This window comes from Mastacembelus armatus, unplaced genomic scaffold, assembly GCF_900324485.2.
Source record: "Mastacembelus armatus unplaced genomic scaffold, fMasArm1.2, whole genome shotgun sequence".
Taxonomy (NCBI): domain Eukaryota; kingdom Metazoa; phylum Chordata; class Actinopteri; order Synbranchiformes; family Mastacembelidae; genus Mastacembelus; species Mastacembelus armatus.
In genome coordinates, this window is record NW_022872940.1 from 692,617 (window position 1) to 711,206 (window position 18,590).

General features: G+C 39.2%; 1 protein-coding gene and 1 pseudogene across 2 annotated transcripts; both read left to right on the forward strand.

The window, feature by feature from the left end:
- The window catches only part of LOC113143885 (zinc finger protein 208-like), a 905,597-nt pseudogene that overhangs the window by 492,481 nt on the left and 394,526 nt on the right, over positions 1 to 18,590 (forward strand).
- On the forward strand, positions 577 to 18,402 carry ssr1 (signal sequence receptor, alpha). Of its 2 annotated transcripts, XM_026329536.1 has the most exons (10): positions 577 to 722; positions 6,357 to 6,484; positions 9,702 to 9,798; positions 9,942 to 10,045; positions 10,171 to 10,329; positions 10,648 to 10,724; positions 11,167 to 11,245; positions 11,563 to 11,656; positions 12,127 to 12,141; positions 13,968 to 18,402. In XM_026329536.1, exons 1-10 carry the CDS (start codon positions 653 to 655, stop codon positions 14,033 to 14,035), a joined length of 891 nt encoding a protein of 296 aa, XP_026185321.1. In that variant the 5' UTR covers positions 577 to 652; the 3' UTR covers positions 14,036 to 18,402. The 2 variants fall into 2 exon arrangements, with proteins under 2 accessions (XP_026185321.1, XP_026185322.1); XM_026329537.1 differs by lacking the exon at positions 12,127 to 12,141.

Below are 18,590 nucleotides of genomic sequence, written 5' to 3' on the forward strand. Positions count from 1 at the left end.
TTGTAAAATAAAACACCTCTCCATTAGCTGGCTCCAGTGCATTATTTTGAAATTCGTTACAGGAGCCTCTTTCGTACGTTTCAGATTTGGGTTAGACCAGAGCAGGAGAGAAAAACAAAAAAACAACAAAAACAACAAAAAAAAAAAACAGCTAACGCTCTGGGTTAGACTGACTGATTAGCCTTGTTTAAATAAAGGTGAATTTTTCTTAGAGTAAAGCAGTGATACTTTTTGTTTTTGTTGAATCTTAATCATCTGAACAGCAGTCATAAAATGAATACAATAATTGATTCTGTTTTTCGATCAACCTACATTTCCGGTGTTTTGTTGAAATCTGTTTACCAACCGATTTTTATTTCCCTTTTACCTAAACGTAAAACCCGACTTTCTCGTAATCAAATATTGGTCGTCTTTTGTAGTGGTTAACCAAAGTCTTTCTAGCCGTAGATACGTTTCTCCACGCCGCCAACAATAATCTAACCACCGCCGAGGGTAGCCCTCGGTGAACCATATTCGAAAGGCAACGGACATCGCCATAACACCCACCCCCCCCGGGGTGATTGCGCATGCGTTACAGCAACAAGCACAGCGCCGCTGGCAGCTTGAGTGTCTGACCAACGTTGAATGAGAACAATCTGATTTCGACTTCGAAATGATTAAGTTTCTGCCCAAGCTACTGCTGCTGGTGCTCTTAGCGTTTCCAGCGGCTATTCTTCTCAAGGGTAAGCTCGTGATGCAGCCTCCCACGGTTACTAAATAAAGGATAATGTTTCATTAGCTAGCGGTGGCAGCTTTACCACGTTACTGTTAGCTTTTCAGCTAAGTAGCGGCTAGTGACAATAAGAACAAGGCCTTTCTCCATTTTACATGGGCTAACATGCACAATAAAACGAGGAACACCATGAATCCATGGCTTTCTGAATGGTTGACTTATAGTGTCTTTTCCCTGACCGTTTAAAGTTAATCGCATATCGGGTATGTGACCTACATGCGTGCAGGTTATCCGTTGTCTTAGACTGACGTGTCCTTACTGCCTGTTCGGTGTTAGCCGGGAAGCTAACTGACTCTGTCAGCTTCCTGGACACATAATGAGTTAAATCACAGCAGCTGAATCATTTGGATTAAGCAAGTTTATGACATGGTGAACAGGTAAGTTAAGAATAACTAGTCAATCTGCAGACGGCGACACTGTTTGTGTGGTTGATCGAGAATTTATGGCTGATATGATTTATGATCTTGGTTTAAGGAAGGGGGCACATGCATTGAAAGTAGTTGTTGAGTTGGGAGGGGATCAGGTTGGTTTTTTTAAATACCAATAAATATTCATATTGTGTTATAGTGTCTTGTATAATAAGGAGTATTGCTGCAAACGTGAACTAGCACTTTTCAAATTGATAAAAACATTGAACCAAATCATACAGCAAAATGTGACGCTGTATATAATAATGTACAATGCTTCAGCAATTTTTAGAACTGAATTGACAGTGCAACTTTAACTATGTACATTCTTATTCTTAGCAAAATTAACAATTATTACGTAGTAAATTTTAAATTCACTCAACGTATTTACCTTTACTGGTCTCACTGTCAATCTTATCGCGTCATATTGTTCGTTTCTCTGATTGGTTTATTCTGCGTTCATTAGCCCGCCCCCTGGAATTCGATTTCAACCCATGAGATTCGACAAATTCTTTGTATAGAATAGAAAAAGAGTAAATCTGGCTGGCCAGGCTATAAAATAACGAGATGTGGATGTCATTCTGTTATAAGGGAGAAGGTTATATGCCTAACAAATAATTGTATTGTAATTAAGTGTTGTACAATGACGGAAAAGTCGATTTCTTTCATTTGCAGCATTGCCCATAATGATCTAATACATTAAGGAATAATAAAGGGATGACTGCCATTGTGAAAAGGAGTTCTATTAACTTTTTTGTGATTGTGTTTATTTTCTTTTTTCTAATATGTAGTTTCATCTCATCAGTGGACATAAATACCTCTCTTCCACCTTCATGAAGTTAGTAGGGTTTAATTGCAGGGATCTTGTATTACATTGCATTTGGTGCAGCTAAATTTACCTGATTAAATGGAATTTGACAATGTGTTAGACAAAATTCTGACCCAAATTTTAAACAAGATTTAAATGTGACAGAAGTCCAGGATGCCCTGTGTAGCTATCCAGGCAGTTAAAAAAACAGCGATATTCTCGCAATTGTATTCTTGTTTTGGGCAATAGATTTTTGGAGTCTGTGTCTGGCTCCTTGTTGGTGTTGCACAATAGAAAAAATAGTTACCATAATTGTAGATTTGAAAAAGCGTCTGACAGGGTGCAGAGAGAGGAGCTGTGGTTTTGTATAAGGAAGTCTGGAGTGGCAGAGAAGTATGTTCGAGTGGTGCAGGACATGTATGAGAGCTGTAAGACGGTGGTGAGGTGTGCTGTAGGGATGACAGAGGAGTTCAAGGTGGAGGTGGGACTGCACCAAGGATCGGCTTTGAGCCCCTTCTTGTTTGCTGTGGTGATGGACAGGCTGACAGATGAGGTTAGACAGGAATCTCTGTGGACCATGATGTTTGCAGGTGACATTGTCACCTGTAGTGAGAGCAGGGAGCAGGTGGAGGAAAATCTAGAGAGGTGGAGGTTTGCTCTGGAAAGGCAAGGAATGAAGGTTAGCTGCAGTAAAACAGAGTACATGTGTGTAAATGAGAGGGACTCAAGTAGAACGGTGAGGTTGCAGGGAGTAGAGGTGAAGAAGGTGGTGGATTTTAAGGACCTAGGGTCAACAGTCCAGAGCAACGGAGAGTGTGGAAAAGAAGCGAAGAGACGTGTGCAAACAGGTTGGAACGGGTGGAGGAAAGTGTCAGGTGTGATGTGTGACAAAAGAGTGTCAGCAAGAATGAAAGGAAAGGTGGACAAGACAGTGGTGAGACCAGCAATGTTGTCTGGTTTAGAGACAGTGGCACTGAGAAAAAGACAGGAGGCAGAGCTGGAGGTAGCAGAGCTGAAGATGTTGAGGTTCTCTCTGGGAGTGACGAGGATGGATAGGATCAGGAATGAGTCCATCAGAGGGACAGCTCATGTTAGATGTTTTGGAGAAAAATCCAGGGAAGCAAGATTGAGATGGTTTGGACATGTTCAGAGGATTGACAGTGAATACATTGGTAAAAGGATGCTGAGGTTAGAGCTGCCAGGAAGGAGGCCTAGAGGAAGACCAAAGAGGAGGTTCTTGGATGTAGTGAAGGAGGACATGAGGATAGTTGGTGTGGGTGAGGAGGATACAGAGGATAGGGTTAAATGGAGGCAGATGATTCACTGTGGCGACCCCTGAAGGGAGCAGCCGAAAAGAAAAGAAGAAGTTGCGCATTTTTTATTCCTCTGGCTTGTCCAGCAATTTATACAGCGAAGTGTCTTATATGTGTGTATTCACAGTAATTTTGTCAAGTCGTCACTAGCATTAGATGGCACTCTTGGCACAGAAAAGGTGAAAATGTTTGTTCACACTAAACGATAACTCCTAGTTTAACACAAGTGAAAATGCCACCCAAAAGATAGAGCTATACTGCAGACTTAAAGCTGCAGGTAATAGTCTGCAGCTGAAACAAAGTTTGGAGTGAGTGTCGGCATTTAGGCAAACCCAGAGATGAGGTGGACACGCTGTTTCATCTCCCCACCCCGATGTTGGTGCAGTTGATTAATGTAATTTGACATGGATGAATGACTTTTGTAATGCACTTCTGCTTGTTATGGCTACCTTACGTTCTTCATAGGCTAATTTAGACTATTAATAGTTTAATTAGAATTTTTTTCGTTCAACAAGGCTGTTTTTGCTAATAGAAACTTGTGCTCCGTACCCAAAATATGGTAGCTTTGTGCCAATTATGTTCATAGTTTATTTCTGCATGCTGGAAACGTGAAAGGGACTATCAGTACTTCACACAGACCTAATGTGCACACTTGGGTGACACTCCCCTGGCAAGTACTCCTGCCCGCCCCCCTCCAATGCTGCCCCTTGTGTTAAAGCATTCCATAGGGTTGTGTTTAGGTGCAGTCAGTGACTTGGAGGATTCTGAGGAACCCGAGTCAGTCTCTTGGAGGAGGAGGGCATCTCTTCATATTGGTTTATTGATTCATGCATGTATCGTCTTCATCCAAATCATTCACCACTCGTGCTGTTGATGTTAGTGCACCGATGATAAATTTTCCTGCTTCATAGAAAGGTTCCTGGAATTTAATCATCTCTGTTCTTAATGGAAAATTGTTCAGAATCTCTTGGGTCATGAAGTAACAACAGCTATTCAAAGAACTTCTGTGGGGGTCAGGTAGCAGCTGAAGCATTATCTCAGGTTTTCTGTCATTTTATGTGCCAGGAACACAGGACTTGATGAGATGATTCCAGAGAGAACTGGTGGAAGTGAGTATTTCAGTTCAGTAAGGCTGAAACAATCAACGACAGAGTCATGGTGGGACTTTGCAGTGTTTATATATGGTCAGCAAAGGGCAGCAAGAGATCTTGGACAGCAGACATCTTTATCCACTCAATTGCAGGAGACCATTCCAGCCCATTTTATATTTATCTTGGATCACCCCCCACTGTTGTTAAATGGCTATTTTTATAGTTTAAACCCTAAATCTGCTCCAAAAAACACTTTGTCATTTCAAATTTAGCTTAATACGTTATTAGTAAATAAATTAGTGACCTAAATTATATTGTTCTGCTGTGATGGGAGAATTATGTTTCTGGTTTTTGACTTTTATTTTGGTTTCTGAGTTTCCTGGTCACCTGTGTTCTTCATAGGTAGCTTTACGTTCCATTATTTGAATTAGTGTCACCTGCGTTCTATTAATTAGTCTTTTTAGTGTATAAATACATGCTGATTTCCTTTGTTCCTCGCTACAGGATTAATGTTTGTCCTTGTCTGAGTTAGAGAAGGAGAGAGTTTTATTTGTACGCCGAGTGTCTTGATGGCTGCTATAGTGCTTGTCAGTGTGTTTTCCATTGTGCCTGAGCCTGGTGTGTCCAGGAATTAAAAAGACCTCACCCCACCCACCACATAACATCTTCTTAATAATTTGGGGTTAAAACACATGAATAATTGTATATTGCCACGAAAAAAAGAGGATATTTGCGGTTTCCACGTAATTCCAGAGGTTTCAGCGAACAATTATTAGCTAGGTTCTAAGGAAAAATCCGCAAACAACTGAGGCCGCGAACTCAACTTCACGGGGGTACAATGTACATGTGCTACCACATTTATAATACCTAAAAGCAATGTTTTTTTTGAGAAATTACCCCTTGGTATTATCTGTTTTTTGGACTATGTGTGTTCTCCAATTGTTTTGTTGTTTCACTGTGTTGTGAAACACATTTACTGTCTTGGGACAATGAACTATTAAACCAATAATAAGCTATTCACACTTATAGAGGAGAGGGAGATGATCTATTGCAAGAATATCTTTGTTACTCACTACACCTTTAGATATGGAGTTCAGTTGTTTTCCCAAAATGAAAAAATTAAGTATTTAAAATAAGACATTATCGATCATCCGCTTATTAGGTGATGATACTTGTGGGGCTTTTCCACTACGTGACTACGTGAGCCGAGCCAATGCTAAAATGTAATGTCAACATGTTACGAGTAGTGCTGAAACTCTATAATTGAAAAGGGGCATTAGAGATGTTTGAAATGTAACATTCTATAAAGTCTTACTTTAGCAAGACCGTACTCCTTTCATTTCACCCTATTTTGTATTAGCAGATCTGGGGTCAATTTCTTATGATCTGAATGCAGCAATTATGTTTCTACCATTATCTCTGAAGCTGATGAAAGTCTTTTTTTTTTTTTTTTTTTTTTTTTTTTTTTTTTTTTTTTTTGGCATCCCTTACATTTCAGTGCACCATTGCAGATGTGTGATTTGTTCAAGGCTGTGTTCAGGTCTTTTCTGCATTGTGCAAAAGTAAGATGCACTAGTGTTTCCCTACCATTCATTTGGCAGGACTGGGTGTCCCACCAGTATAACCTCCTGCACATTAAAAAAAAAAAAGAAAAGCACAAAGGTGTGTTATGAAATTAATATAATTTATATGTGCACTTATTTCAGCAGAGCATGAGCTTCTTTTACGTTTCACCAGTCTGTCAAAACTGTTGAGGCTATCCATGCTTTACCCACACACAGAGCAAAATAGAGGGAGGCTGAGGGTGAGAAACCAGAGTTTAAGACAAATGTTTTGTGCAAAAAAGGGATGGGGAGATGGAAAATATTTTTCACTGCATTGTTTCTATTAGCATCATATTTAATTTAAAGTTAAGTTTTTTGTCCGATCAGTGTCCGTTTACCATGATGTTTTCCCACCCATCAGGTTCGGTGGTAAGAGCCCAGGATCTGACAGAGGATGAGGAGGCTGAAGCTGTGGATGAAGATGTTGTGGATGACATAACAGATGAGGATGATGAGGCAGAAGTAGAAGACGATGACAATGCAGAATTGGTGAGTGACTGTTCAGTTACATCAAGGTTAATAATATTGGCAAACATTCCACACCATCTTAAGTTTTTCACAGCATTTATTGATACTTTTATTACCCCAGAACAGTAAATTACAGTGCCGTTATGTAATATCAAGTCGAAGTCCTCAGTTGAAGTTTGGTAGCAGCAAGTTCAGTAGTGCAGTTCAGATGTCCTTCTTCCCACTAATGTTTTCCCGTTCATACTGGGGAAACTAAACTATTTCCAGGCCAGATAATTTCTGGTCTGGAATAATTTCTTACTTTTGCACAATGCAGAACAGACTTGAACAAGTGTAATCTGGCTCTAACATAGGGCCTCCTACCAGTTAGATGTGCCTGGAAAACCCCCAGATGCTTAAACTACCTCACTTGGCTCTGTTTTATGTGAAGGGGTAGTGGCTGTACTCCTTGCTTCCCCCTGGATATCTGAATTTCGCAGTTTTATTTTAGCCACTTCTATTCAGGATCTCATTCTTTCAGGCTCTACTTGTCACATTAGGTGAGTTGAAGCATAGATTGACTTAGAAATGTAAAGCATTGCTTTTTTCGCTTAAGCTCACTCTTCCCCACAGCTGTCTAATGCAATAGAAGTATTAGTGCTAATGCTGCATCAATCAGGCTGTCCAGTGTCCATACTCTATTTTGCCCTCACTCGTGAACAAGAACCAGAACTCCTTCACTTGAGGCAGCACCTCCCAACCTAAAAGAGACAATTCACTGCTTTCTGGCAAAGAACTATGGTCTCATCTCTGGAGGTGATTATTTTTCTAGCTGCTTCACATTCAGCTGCAAAATACCCTAAGCATGCTGAAGTTTAGTCTGATGAAGTCTACAGGACCACATTATCTGTAAACGCAGAGAAGCAGACTCTTAAAATGATACCCCGATGTCACACGCCCTTCAGTCCCCCCTTTTTTTAATAGAGGAACCAACATGCCAATCTGCCAGTTCACTAGCACTGTCCCCATCCTCTATGTGAAATTGAGGTGTGTCAGCCCACAATGTCCAGGGCTTTCAGCATGTCAGGGTGAATCCTCATCCAGTGTCTTGTCACTAAGGAGCTTCTCAACTACCTCAGAGATCCTCTGCCAAAGATATGAATAAGACCCCCAACTCCCCCAGTGGGTTCTCAGATTGCAGCCATAATAAGCACCAGTGACCTCATGACCACAGCTTTTAGTAGCTTTGCAATGGAGGATTTTTAGACCATTCAGATCCCATGTCCCCCAACCTCCTTCAGGATGCACGAGTATTTCTACTGGAGGTGGGTGTTAAAGACCTCATAGACAGAGGCTTCAGACAGACAATCCCAGTTCACCCTTGCTACACTTTGGGGTTTACAAGGTCTGGCAAGGGTTTGTGGTCAGTTCAACTTGTTAATGAAATGTGTAGATTAAATTATCTGTGTAAACTAAAGTTAAAGCCTAAAACAAATTGATATTTGGAGAAAAAAAATCACAGAATCTTTTTCAACAGATATAATTTAAATGTTGGAGTCATTCAGTAGTCTTAACACACTGTCATTGTTTCTCTAGCTGAAACCAAATATTGTTGGGATAGATGGTGCTGACTGACAAATCATATTTTCATGCAGTCATCATGATATGAACATGCCCAATATAACACATTGGAGAAGACCGCCTGAACATAAGAAAAATGAACTCATCAGTGTTGTTTTGTTTGGTGTTTAGGGGCACTGTGTCCGTCCTTTGCTTTTGTTGTGCTGTGAGTTTCTGGTGCAGAGTATCACTAAGTGTGTGTCTAGTTATTTGTTATTATCAGCGATAATGATACTGTATTGCTAAGAAGTTTGAACAGTAACAGTATACCTATTAACCTTCTGTGGTCTAATGATGTTTTCTGGCCCTGGACAAATTTTGACATGTCCTGACATTTGTGCTTTTTTCAGTTGCTTTTAAACATATTCATGTCTAAAGTCTGATAACACTGTAATCAGCACAAACTGGGCTACAATATGTTCAAACTGGGCCAGCGCGTTTTGTGGCATTTTCTCCTGGTAATGATAAAACTAACTCAAATTACTCTGTTAGTTTTGATCGTACAGATAAGACCAATATAGCATTCAAATCTGTAAAGGGTCTAGTTTTAGTTGTATACCATCATAATAACAACAAAACGTTGTGCTTTTTTTAAAAGCTGGTCGTTCAGTGCGTCTTTTGTGTTCTCAGGTAAATCACATGACTATTCATCCTCAGACACACCCTCTTGCATATGTTTTTTCTAAACAAAAAGTGTCTTAGAAAATTCAAATCATTGTATTGTTTACTGTTTGTGTTTTATGGTCTTATTTCAGTGAGTAAAAAATTGTAGTTTTTCACTAACCATGCATAAACACTTTTTTCTCAAAAACACAATAATGTATAAACTTGCTGCTCACATATTATTGTAGCCAATTTTGTGCTGATTACAGTGTTATCAGACTTTAGACATTAATATGTTTAAAAGACACTGAAAAAAGCACAAATGTCAGGACATGTCAGAAATTGTTCAGGGCCCCAAAACCCCCTCAGACCCCAGAGGGTTAAATTAAGGTTTTACTGATATTGAACAGTACTTGATCAATACTTGACAGACATTGAAGGATTCATCTTCTGTTTCTTTTTGTCATTTATCAGCCGATATAAATGCTGAAACTAATTTATCTGCAAATAGCAAATGTCAGCTGATTATTTCAGCGTGCCGATTTATCAGTCGGGTTCTACAAATAATGCTTCACAGGGTCTAGTAACAGTCCTTTCCAGAATTGCCTTTATACAGTTTGTTTGAACTGTTTGCATCCATTTTCAAGGCTTTGGTTACTTCTGCTGGGGAGACCTGTGAAATGTTTTTTTGTTTTATTTTTTTCTGCTTGGGCAGTTTTCCACTTTGTGTTGTACCATTTAAGGTTAATCACTCAACATGACCTACTTGAATACAAATAGAAACTGAAAAAGTATGTGTAGAACAAAATGGGATCATCCTAAACTTTTAAAGCAACCATAAAGCCAACCATCACTTTAAGTATAGGGTGTTTATCAGTGACACACAGAAGAGTAACAAAGCACTTCTTGGTCCTCATAAAATTCAGTATACAATATTGAAAATAATGAATTGCACTCTGGGAAAATTAAGTTTTACAACAATCAGTTTAGACTTGTGTGGATACTCTGGAAAACTAGATGTGTGTCTTTTGTATAGATGGAAGAAAAAGAAGAAGAAGAAGAAGAAGCACTGGTTGGAGAAGTGAAGGCCTCTCCTAATGCTGACACTACCATCCTGTTTGTAAAAGGAGAAGGTAACTGTCTTTTTTCTGCCCTTCATGTTTACCCTGGTCTCCCAGTGTGATTTAGTACATTTTATACAGCAGTAAAAGACACAGTTTTCTCTTGGACAGATATGTATTGAAAACTCTGATCCATGTTCTTATTTATTCTCCAGATTTCCCAGCCAACAACATTGTCAAGTTTCTGCTTGGCTTCACCAACAAGGGATCAGAGAACTTCATTGTGGAGTCGCTGGATGCCTCGTTCCGCTACCCGCAGGTACAAAAACTTTCCTGAGGTTTGACTGGCACAAGTACAATGATGACTAAAAGTTTGACTGCAACTCCATGCACCAAAGCAGTTTTCGCAGCTCTGTTGGACTTGACTTTCTATGCCTTTTTCAGGATTACCAGTTCTTCATCCAGAACTTCACTGCCCTCCAACTCAGTACTGTGGTTTCACCGAGCAAACAGGCCACCTTTGAGTACTCATTCATCCCTGCAGAGCCCATGGGAGGGCGGCCATTTGGACTGGTCATCAACCTTAACTACAAGGACAGCAGTGTAAGAAGGGGCATATTAGGCTGTTAGAAGTGGTGTCACTAGTTTTGTGTCTCCATCATAGTGAAAAATAAACGTAAAATAAATGTCTGCCAATGACAAGTTATCTCTGCTTGCTGTAGCATTAATTTTATACAGACCTATGTACTTAAAGCTGACATCAAATGTCTGGTTAGAATCATACCTAATCTTGCTGATTGTGTGTGATTCAAATACATTTTTGAATGTCACACTATTGTATTTACTCATGTGTTGGTCTTTTGACTTGATTTTTTTTTCTCTCTCTCTCTTTCTTTCTCTTCTACTCTTCTGCATCTGCAGGGAAACATTTTCCAGGATGCTGTGTTCAACCAGACAGTCACCATCACTGAGAAGGAAGATGGGCTGGATGGAGAGACGTAAGTGTTTGCATCACTCACTTTTCAGTCAGAATCAGAATGAGCTTTATTGCCAAGTGAGTGTGCACACACACACACACACACACAAGGAATTTGTTTAGGTACAGGGGGGGTACTCCAGTGCAAACAGATATAAATACAAATGCTACAAAGGGTCAAACAGTAAACAGAAATGCTACAGAAATGCTACAAAAAACTAAAAGACTAAGAGAAAAATGCACAGATAACCTGAGAAACAGGATGAAAGGGGAACTAACTCACATTTTAATGTCATTTGGTTATATGCTGTTTTTTTTTTTGTTTTGTTCTTTTTTTTTTCCTCTTGTGGTTCACTTGAGTTTCTTTTACTTCACACCACATAATTTTCATGTTTTTTTTATCTTTGTTTTTTCCCTGCTCCTCTCTCTCTCCCCCTCTCTCTCATCTCCTTTACTTTTTACAGGATCTTCATGTACGTATTCCTCTCAGGTCTTGGGCTACTGGTCGTCGTAGGCCTTCATCAGCTGTTGGAGTCCAGAAAGGTACAGCAGAAATTTCTTTGTGAAGTGTAATAATTGCCACATACATTTGAGTATTTCTAAGTTTATACTGCTGAAAGCTGGTATCTATGAAGTTTCTTTATATTTTCAAGCTACAAAGACATGACTGAAATGAAGTTCAAACCACAGTAAAAATGACGGACCGTTACAGAAATAGATGTAATGCTGTTGAAATGTACTTTGTTCTGACTTAACAACATGGAGCAAGGGTTGAATGTGCATCAAAAGCAAACAGGGGAGACTGAATTTACAGTCCAGCTTCTTATTGTGTGTGTGTGTGCGCATGTAATTATGCACAGAGGCGGCGTCCAGCTCCAAAGGTGGAAATGGGAACTTCAAGCCACAATGATGTCGATCTGAGTTGGATCCCTCAGGAGACGCTCAACCAGATCAGTATGTATTCTTCACGTCCTGCACTCTCACACATTTTTTGCAGCTGTTATACAAGTGTTGTGTGCACCTTATTTCACACCTAGTCTTCAAACTACACCGCTGTGACATGTAAACTCAGATCTGCAGGGAAAAAAAAAATCTAAGTCAGGATTCAAGGACTGAACTAGAAAGTCTACTCGCACCCTGTTTGTGCAGCATACCAAAAGATTTTCAGACATTTTTCATCACGCTCTTTCAAAAATTTTCACATCACCCAACTATACATAAGAAACTGTTGCTTGTGAGGAATCTGAATTCCTAGTGTTTTGTATATTTAATGTCTGACACCCTTGGCACCCTGTTCAATAGGATTCTTTTCCTGCTTCATCTGTTTCTGAATGAATTTTAACCTTCACTGTGCATGAAGTCACTCACTCTCTTATTTTTCTCTCTCTGCTTTCCCTCGCTGTCACACTTTTTTGCGTCCTCAGTGCAGAGTCGCAGAGGTAGGCCTGCTTGATGTTTTGTGGGTGTGTGTCTGAAATAACTTTCTGGACTCTTTACTCTCCTAAAGTATAAATGTAGTGCTGATGTTAGTGTTTATTTTCAGATCAGTGATGAACTGTAAGTGTGTATTCTGTAGAGATGCTCTGATGTAGTGTTTCAAGAAAAAGGCAAAATGCAAACAAGTTCCATCCCATCCCACTGAATAACATCACATATTTATCCATGCTAATAAAAATGAAGTTTTTCATGCATGTTTGATAGGTTCTGTCTAAACAAGAATTATTTTTCAGCTTTAGTTTGAGAAAAAGCAATCAGAGCATCTCTACCTTAAATGATTAGAAAAAACAGCTTTAAAATACTGGTAGATTTTCAGTTAAGGCCCTGGCATTGTGCATGTTGACTTGTGGGAAACATAATAGAACTGTGCCATCAATAAAGAAATTAGTTTTACCTGACAAGTCAAGTGTCTGCTGTGGAAAACGTCTGTTTACACCTTCATCAAGCCCAACACCACCAGAAAGTAGCTATTGAATTCATCTGGCCTTCATAATGAGATACCTGGCTCTAGTGAGGCTAAGGTGATGAAGTTGATAGTTTGGAGATTCATGATGTACATGATATGTACTTTATATGTATGACTAAAATCTGTAAAGGACATATTTGTCAGGTCTGCTTTGATCAGGGGATGCAGAGCTCAGACTATTATACTAACCAGACTGTGTTATGTCTGACAAACCTTTCTTTCAACAAAGCCCTTGTGTGGTCATGATACACAAACTGAGCTAAACTAACGAACTTCATCATACAATCTGGTTATTTCTAATGTGACACAAATCACTGTCACACAAAGCTACAGGTACTCCCAAGTTAAAATCATATTAATTCAAAACAAAGGTACAGCCATGACCATGCTAAGCCACTAATGCCACTCAAACAGACATGTTAGCTTTAGATGCTAACACATCCAGAAGGAGGAACAAAAACATCTAGATCTGGAACATCTAAGTCTTTGGCTGAGACACAAAGAGAGCCAGAATAAATATGAGTCCAGTACAACGCTCTGATTACTGCTAAATTGACACAAAATGTCACAAGCCTAACTGGAATTACTCTCAAATTAAAATAAGATTAATTCAAAACAAAAATAAAATCATGACCATGTCAAGTCGCTAATGCTGCCAAAAGAAACATTAGAATCTGTGAGTCTTTTAGCTGCTTTTAACACTCTCCATGTCAGAAATACAAACTGGTGTTAAACCTGGTGTTTGCTCTTTCTTTGCCCCACTCTCATTGTGCAAAACAACACAGCCTCTTCACTCTGGCAGCCACTGCTTCTGACTTTTAGCTCCTCCATGGCTGGATGTTTGAAATGAGTTGTGAGCCACCCACAAGAAAGCGCTATACTGCTGACTTAATGCTGCCAATAATAGTTTGCAGCTGAAACGACGTTTGGAGTGAGTGTCAGCATTCAGACAACCCAATAGAGGAGGAGGACATGCCAGTATAGTTGAAAGACAGCATGCTCTGTCCCATATAAAGACTGATTTTTGTTTGTTTGTTCATTTTGTGGGTATTTATTGGACAAATATCTTCCCCTGCAATGAAAACTGCAAGGCCACTGTAGACTCTGGAGAAAGGTCACTATAATCTGACTAAAAATGATATTTTTCTACATAACAAAGCAACATATTATTAGTCGGACATTTCATATATTTAACTTCACTCTAAGAAAGTAACTAATGGTGTCTGAATGACACAAGGAACTAGCTTCATCTCTTAATGTTTAAAGGTGTTTGTGCCAGTCTCACTCAGTTTTCTCCTCCAGACAAGGCATCTCCAAGAAGATCTCCTCCCAAAAAGAGGCAGAAACGCTCAGTCGGCTCAGACGAGTGACAGGGCCTGACACACCAGCGACAAGACCTCACCCACCTGTCAGCGTAAGAGGAGGAGGGCTATGATCTGCCTTTTCTCCTGAGAAACTTTAACCAGTGCCAAGCACAGTGATGGCTGGCTCTTTACTTTCAGCTTAAAAACTGTTGAATACAAACATATGTAACATGTCCCCTTTAGTTAAACGATTACTTGTCTTCTGAAGCTTTCACCTGAGGGAGAGAAGTGAAGAATCATTTCTGAAGGTTCTTGGCTTTCTTTAAAGATTTATGTTTAACGCCTTTGTAAGGTAACTGCTGATATGTATCAATGTTTTTACTACTTCTCACCCTGGTGTAGGGCTCCAACCATTTGTGGGTTAGTTGATCAACTGAAAAATAATATGCAACATTTTTTAATAATTGGTTAATGGTCATTTTTCAAGAAGAAACATTTTCACTTGACTCTTAAAAGTTAAATAGTTGACTGCATATTTTTCCATTAAGTGGCGGTCAATTGTGTGTCCTTCTCTGGTATGTAATAGAGCCATGCTAGTGACGACAGATGCGGTTTTTGTTTCGCTTTTTTGGGGGTTTTTTTGTGTGTGTGTGTGTGTGTGTGTCTGCGTGTGTGTGTGTTTTAGGTCCTTTCTGCACATTTTGGATTTTGTGGTGTGTTCACTCTATTACAGCTGCTCCATCCTACTTGTCTGTTCTGCTTTTGGCTCATTTCACTGCACAGATCTCAAAAAATGATCCCACAGTTGGGTATCACTACTGATGCTTGTTCTCAGAAAGTTTGTGAGGGCTCTGTGTTATCCTTTGTGAAACTGCAGCATAATTGAGAATTTTTGTAAACGTTTTTGTAGGGTGTGAGTGATATGGAAATAAATCTTTTTTTTTCATATCAGTATAAACCAAAGCACTATTTCAGTCAAACTTAAAGGTTCTTTTTTTTTTTGCTCCTGATTAGTAAAGATATTCAATTTAAATATTTCCTCTAAGAATCGAACATGGCAAATTATTTAAATGTATTAACAAAAGAACACATTAAATTTGCTCTGCTCCAAATAAAGAAACCCTTAGTTCGTAAATCCTGAAACTACAACTAAAATATTAAAGAGTTCACAGTTTGCAGGAGAACAGAAACAAAATTCTTTGGTCATTTCCAAATAAAGAAACTTAAGTCTGTTGTTGTGCAGCAAGTGTCACTCGTCTTAAAGGACCACCAACACTTGCTTGGATCTGGGACTGGAAAGTCTTGCCTTTATTAGAACGTGCACATATTGTCAAATGTACGTTTATGTTTTGCAGTGCATGCTACTTTGTTTCTTGTCTGATTTTTAAATACCTGAAATCTGTCCACATTACTGAAGTCCTCACACCCTGGCTCTCAGCAATGCTCTCGTCTTTTCAGAGGGTTTCTGTTTGGGTGTTTTCATCATCAATGCCGACACTCGACTTGTCGACATTTTCTGTTCTGTTCATGTTCTCTTCACTCTTGCCCCATTAATACAATATCATGTTCTCTTCACTCTTGCCCCCATCATACAATATTTGTCTGATCGGCCCATAAAGCTCTTAGCAGCCTAAAGTTTTTTCTGCCTGATTAGTTGACCCAACTAACCCATCTCTCCAAAACACATAACACACACACGCTCCCAAACCCCAATATTAACTCCCGGGCACACAATGAACAGTTAAACCAGAACCCACAGTAGAACAATAGAACAGGTAATCAGCTAGTTCTCCTGTACCCAGGGTCCTTTGCGTCAGCGACTTAAATACACTGTTCTTAAATGTCCATGCAGCGGCAAATCATTCATGCCACGGAGGGGCCGATAGTCAAAAGTCATAGTGTGTTAAGCGAGTCTGTCAATCAAATCTGTCAATCATCCCCACTGGGGGTGGAGCGAGGCAACATGGAGTAAAGGAGGCATCTGATTGGTCAGTTATTTACCATAATATCTTGTGTTACGGAGCAAATATCGCATTAAAAAAACATACGAATATTAAGAGCATGTTCAGACAAAGCCACAGTGATTACTGTGGCAACAACAGTGACTTAGTGACTTAGCTTAGTAGTTAGCGCTGATTTTTGAATGGAAGCCTTTGGGGGCCAGGGTTTGTTGGAGCCAGCGGCTACTTCCTACATGGCTTCAAACGCGGAAGTCCACCCTTTCTACAGTCACTGAGAGATTAACCTTAATCTTATGGCAGTGCAACATAAAATTTGATATTTGACACAGCCATACGTTTTTGTAAGTACACAATCCTGCAGAGCGATGAAGTGACAAAACTGTAATTAGAGCTTGTTTTAAATTCGGAGGTAAAATTATAATGAAGTTTTGTAACACATAATTGAAAGAAACAACATGGACAGTAGCATTCATGTTTAGCTTTTGTAATTGTTTGTGGCACATAGTGACTGTTTCAGATTTGCGAAGTGTCAGTATTGGGGTCTAGCTGAACCTGTACATTTAGATTTATGAGTAACAATAATTTCAGTGTCCAAGTGGTCTAAATCATGTGAAATCTGTCATCCTTTTGTCACATTTTTTAGAAATTGTTGAAGTAATTTTTTGTTTAATGTTTAGGATTGACAGAAAGTACTGGTCAACAGTTACTTGACTGACAGAAAAACATCAGTGACTGATAATCCATTCGTGATTTAGTGTTAAAACACACTGCAATTACTGAGTTCTGCTGTTGGATGAACAGATTAATCAATTTAAAGACATTAACTTGGACTTTTGGAAGCTGTGATGGGAAGTTTAAAGTATTCTAAAGTATATTAGGCCATGAAAAATACCTGTCTTAAGAACATAAAAACTAACTTGTGCACTTGCTTCATCACAACTTGTGAACTCTGAAATTTATTGTTCCCACAGTCAGTTTTAATAGCACACTAGCAATTAATTCCAATGGCCTTGTAAATCCACTTTGTAGGTATCACACGTGTGCCATCCTGCTCTGAACCCTGAGGTCTGTGGACGTGAAATAAGTAGAGGACAGGAATTAACAGGGTAGGCAATAACTTGCCCTTCAACACTAGCACCAGCGTTAATTTTGTCACAGAAAAATATTTGTTGATACATTTTTCGCAAGAACAAGACTGAAACTGAAAGGAATATGAAAACTAGAAGTGTCATTCAATTAAAAATTAAGCATTAATGTGAAAAGTGGATTAATGGAGTAAAGTAATACCATTGTAATGCAATCAGCTTGTCTGCCACCCAGAATTTCTTGTTCAAAACTTAAGTCACTTGTTGCACTGACAATGCTTGTTCTTGGAAGAAACTAATTGATGAAATTAATTCATGTGACCTATAACCACTCAGAATTAGGCAAGATGGCAAAAAGCTAATTACTACAAATTAGTCCAACTGTGGATCCAGTTTCAGTGCAGAGGCACAGTAACTCTCTGTGAATAGATAAAGCTGTAGCCTCAAAATATTTATAAAAATATATTTATAAATATATTTATTAAAAATCTATCCATCATCTATACCCCCTTATTCCTTTAACCAGGGTCCCAGGGACCTGGAGAAAACCCACACAAGCACAGGGAGAACATGCAAACTCCACACAGAAAGGCCCCTGATGGGTTTAGAACCAGGAACCTTCTTATTGTGAGGCAGTAGTGCTAACCACTAACCCATCGTGCTACCCTATATATTAAAAATGCAGCTGTAGTAGATAACAGGTAACAATACATGGTTTGGTTTTCTACCTCTAAAGAATAGACCTGCAGCAATCTTGAAATTCTCCACTCACGCATGTTTCTACTTTTGTTTGAAAATCTGTTTACTTGTCCTCAAGCATGCTTGCTCAGAATCAGAAAAATCAATTACAGAATAGTGAATTTGAGGCTTTCTGATTTCTTTTTTCTGTTGAGTTGAAAATGTTGAACTGGCTGATGCACTGGTGTAAATATTGACTAATGGATGTTGACATGAGAGCAACTTTACCAAGCTAATTTATTGGAGTGGCAGATTGAAGCTGAAAGGCTTGGTTTGCATACTGAATTTCTTAATCTTTCCCACTAGGGGACATCATTGGCTCGCTCCACAGGGCTTGGTTTACAGCTCCTGCACTACAGTCCAGTAGTTTGTAGTAAAACTTTGTGGTTCTGTGAGTGCCTGACCTCAGCGTTTGGATGTGAGCTGCTGCTGCTAAAATTCTGTGGCATGTTTTAAGAATCCAACAAACGGAGCAGGAAACATTGTCCAAACTTAAATATGCAGCTGAGGCCTGTTGATACCACAGAATTCTGAGATGTTGGTCACTTATTTTGTTTTTTGTAAAATGATGGGGGGGCTGTCATGCATAACTATAGGCTTATGCTTTTGTTTGTATTAAAAGTGCAGAAAAATAAACTTCATGATTTGATGGAGGGCTCCTGTTTTTATTCTCCTCTAAATGCATAAAACATGTGTTGTATGATTGGACAGATGTATTACAAAGGTTATGTTCATTAGTCTCAATAATTTAAGTAGTAAATGTAGTTAGTAATAGTCCAGTTCATGCTGGTTAGTCATCTACCATTGGCTAAGGTGTTGCAGAACCTGATGGCAGTG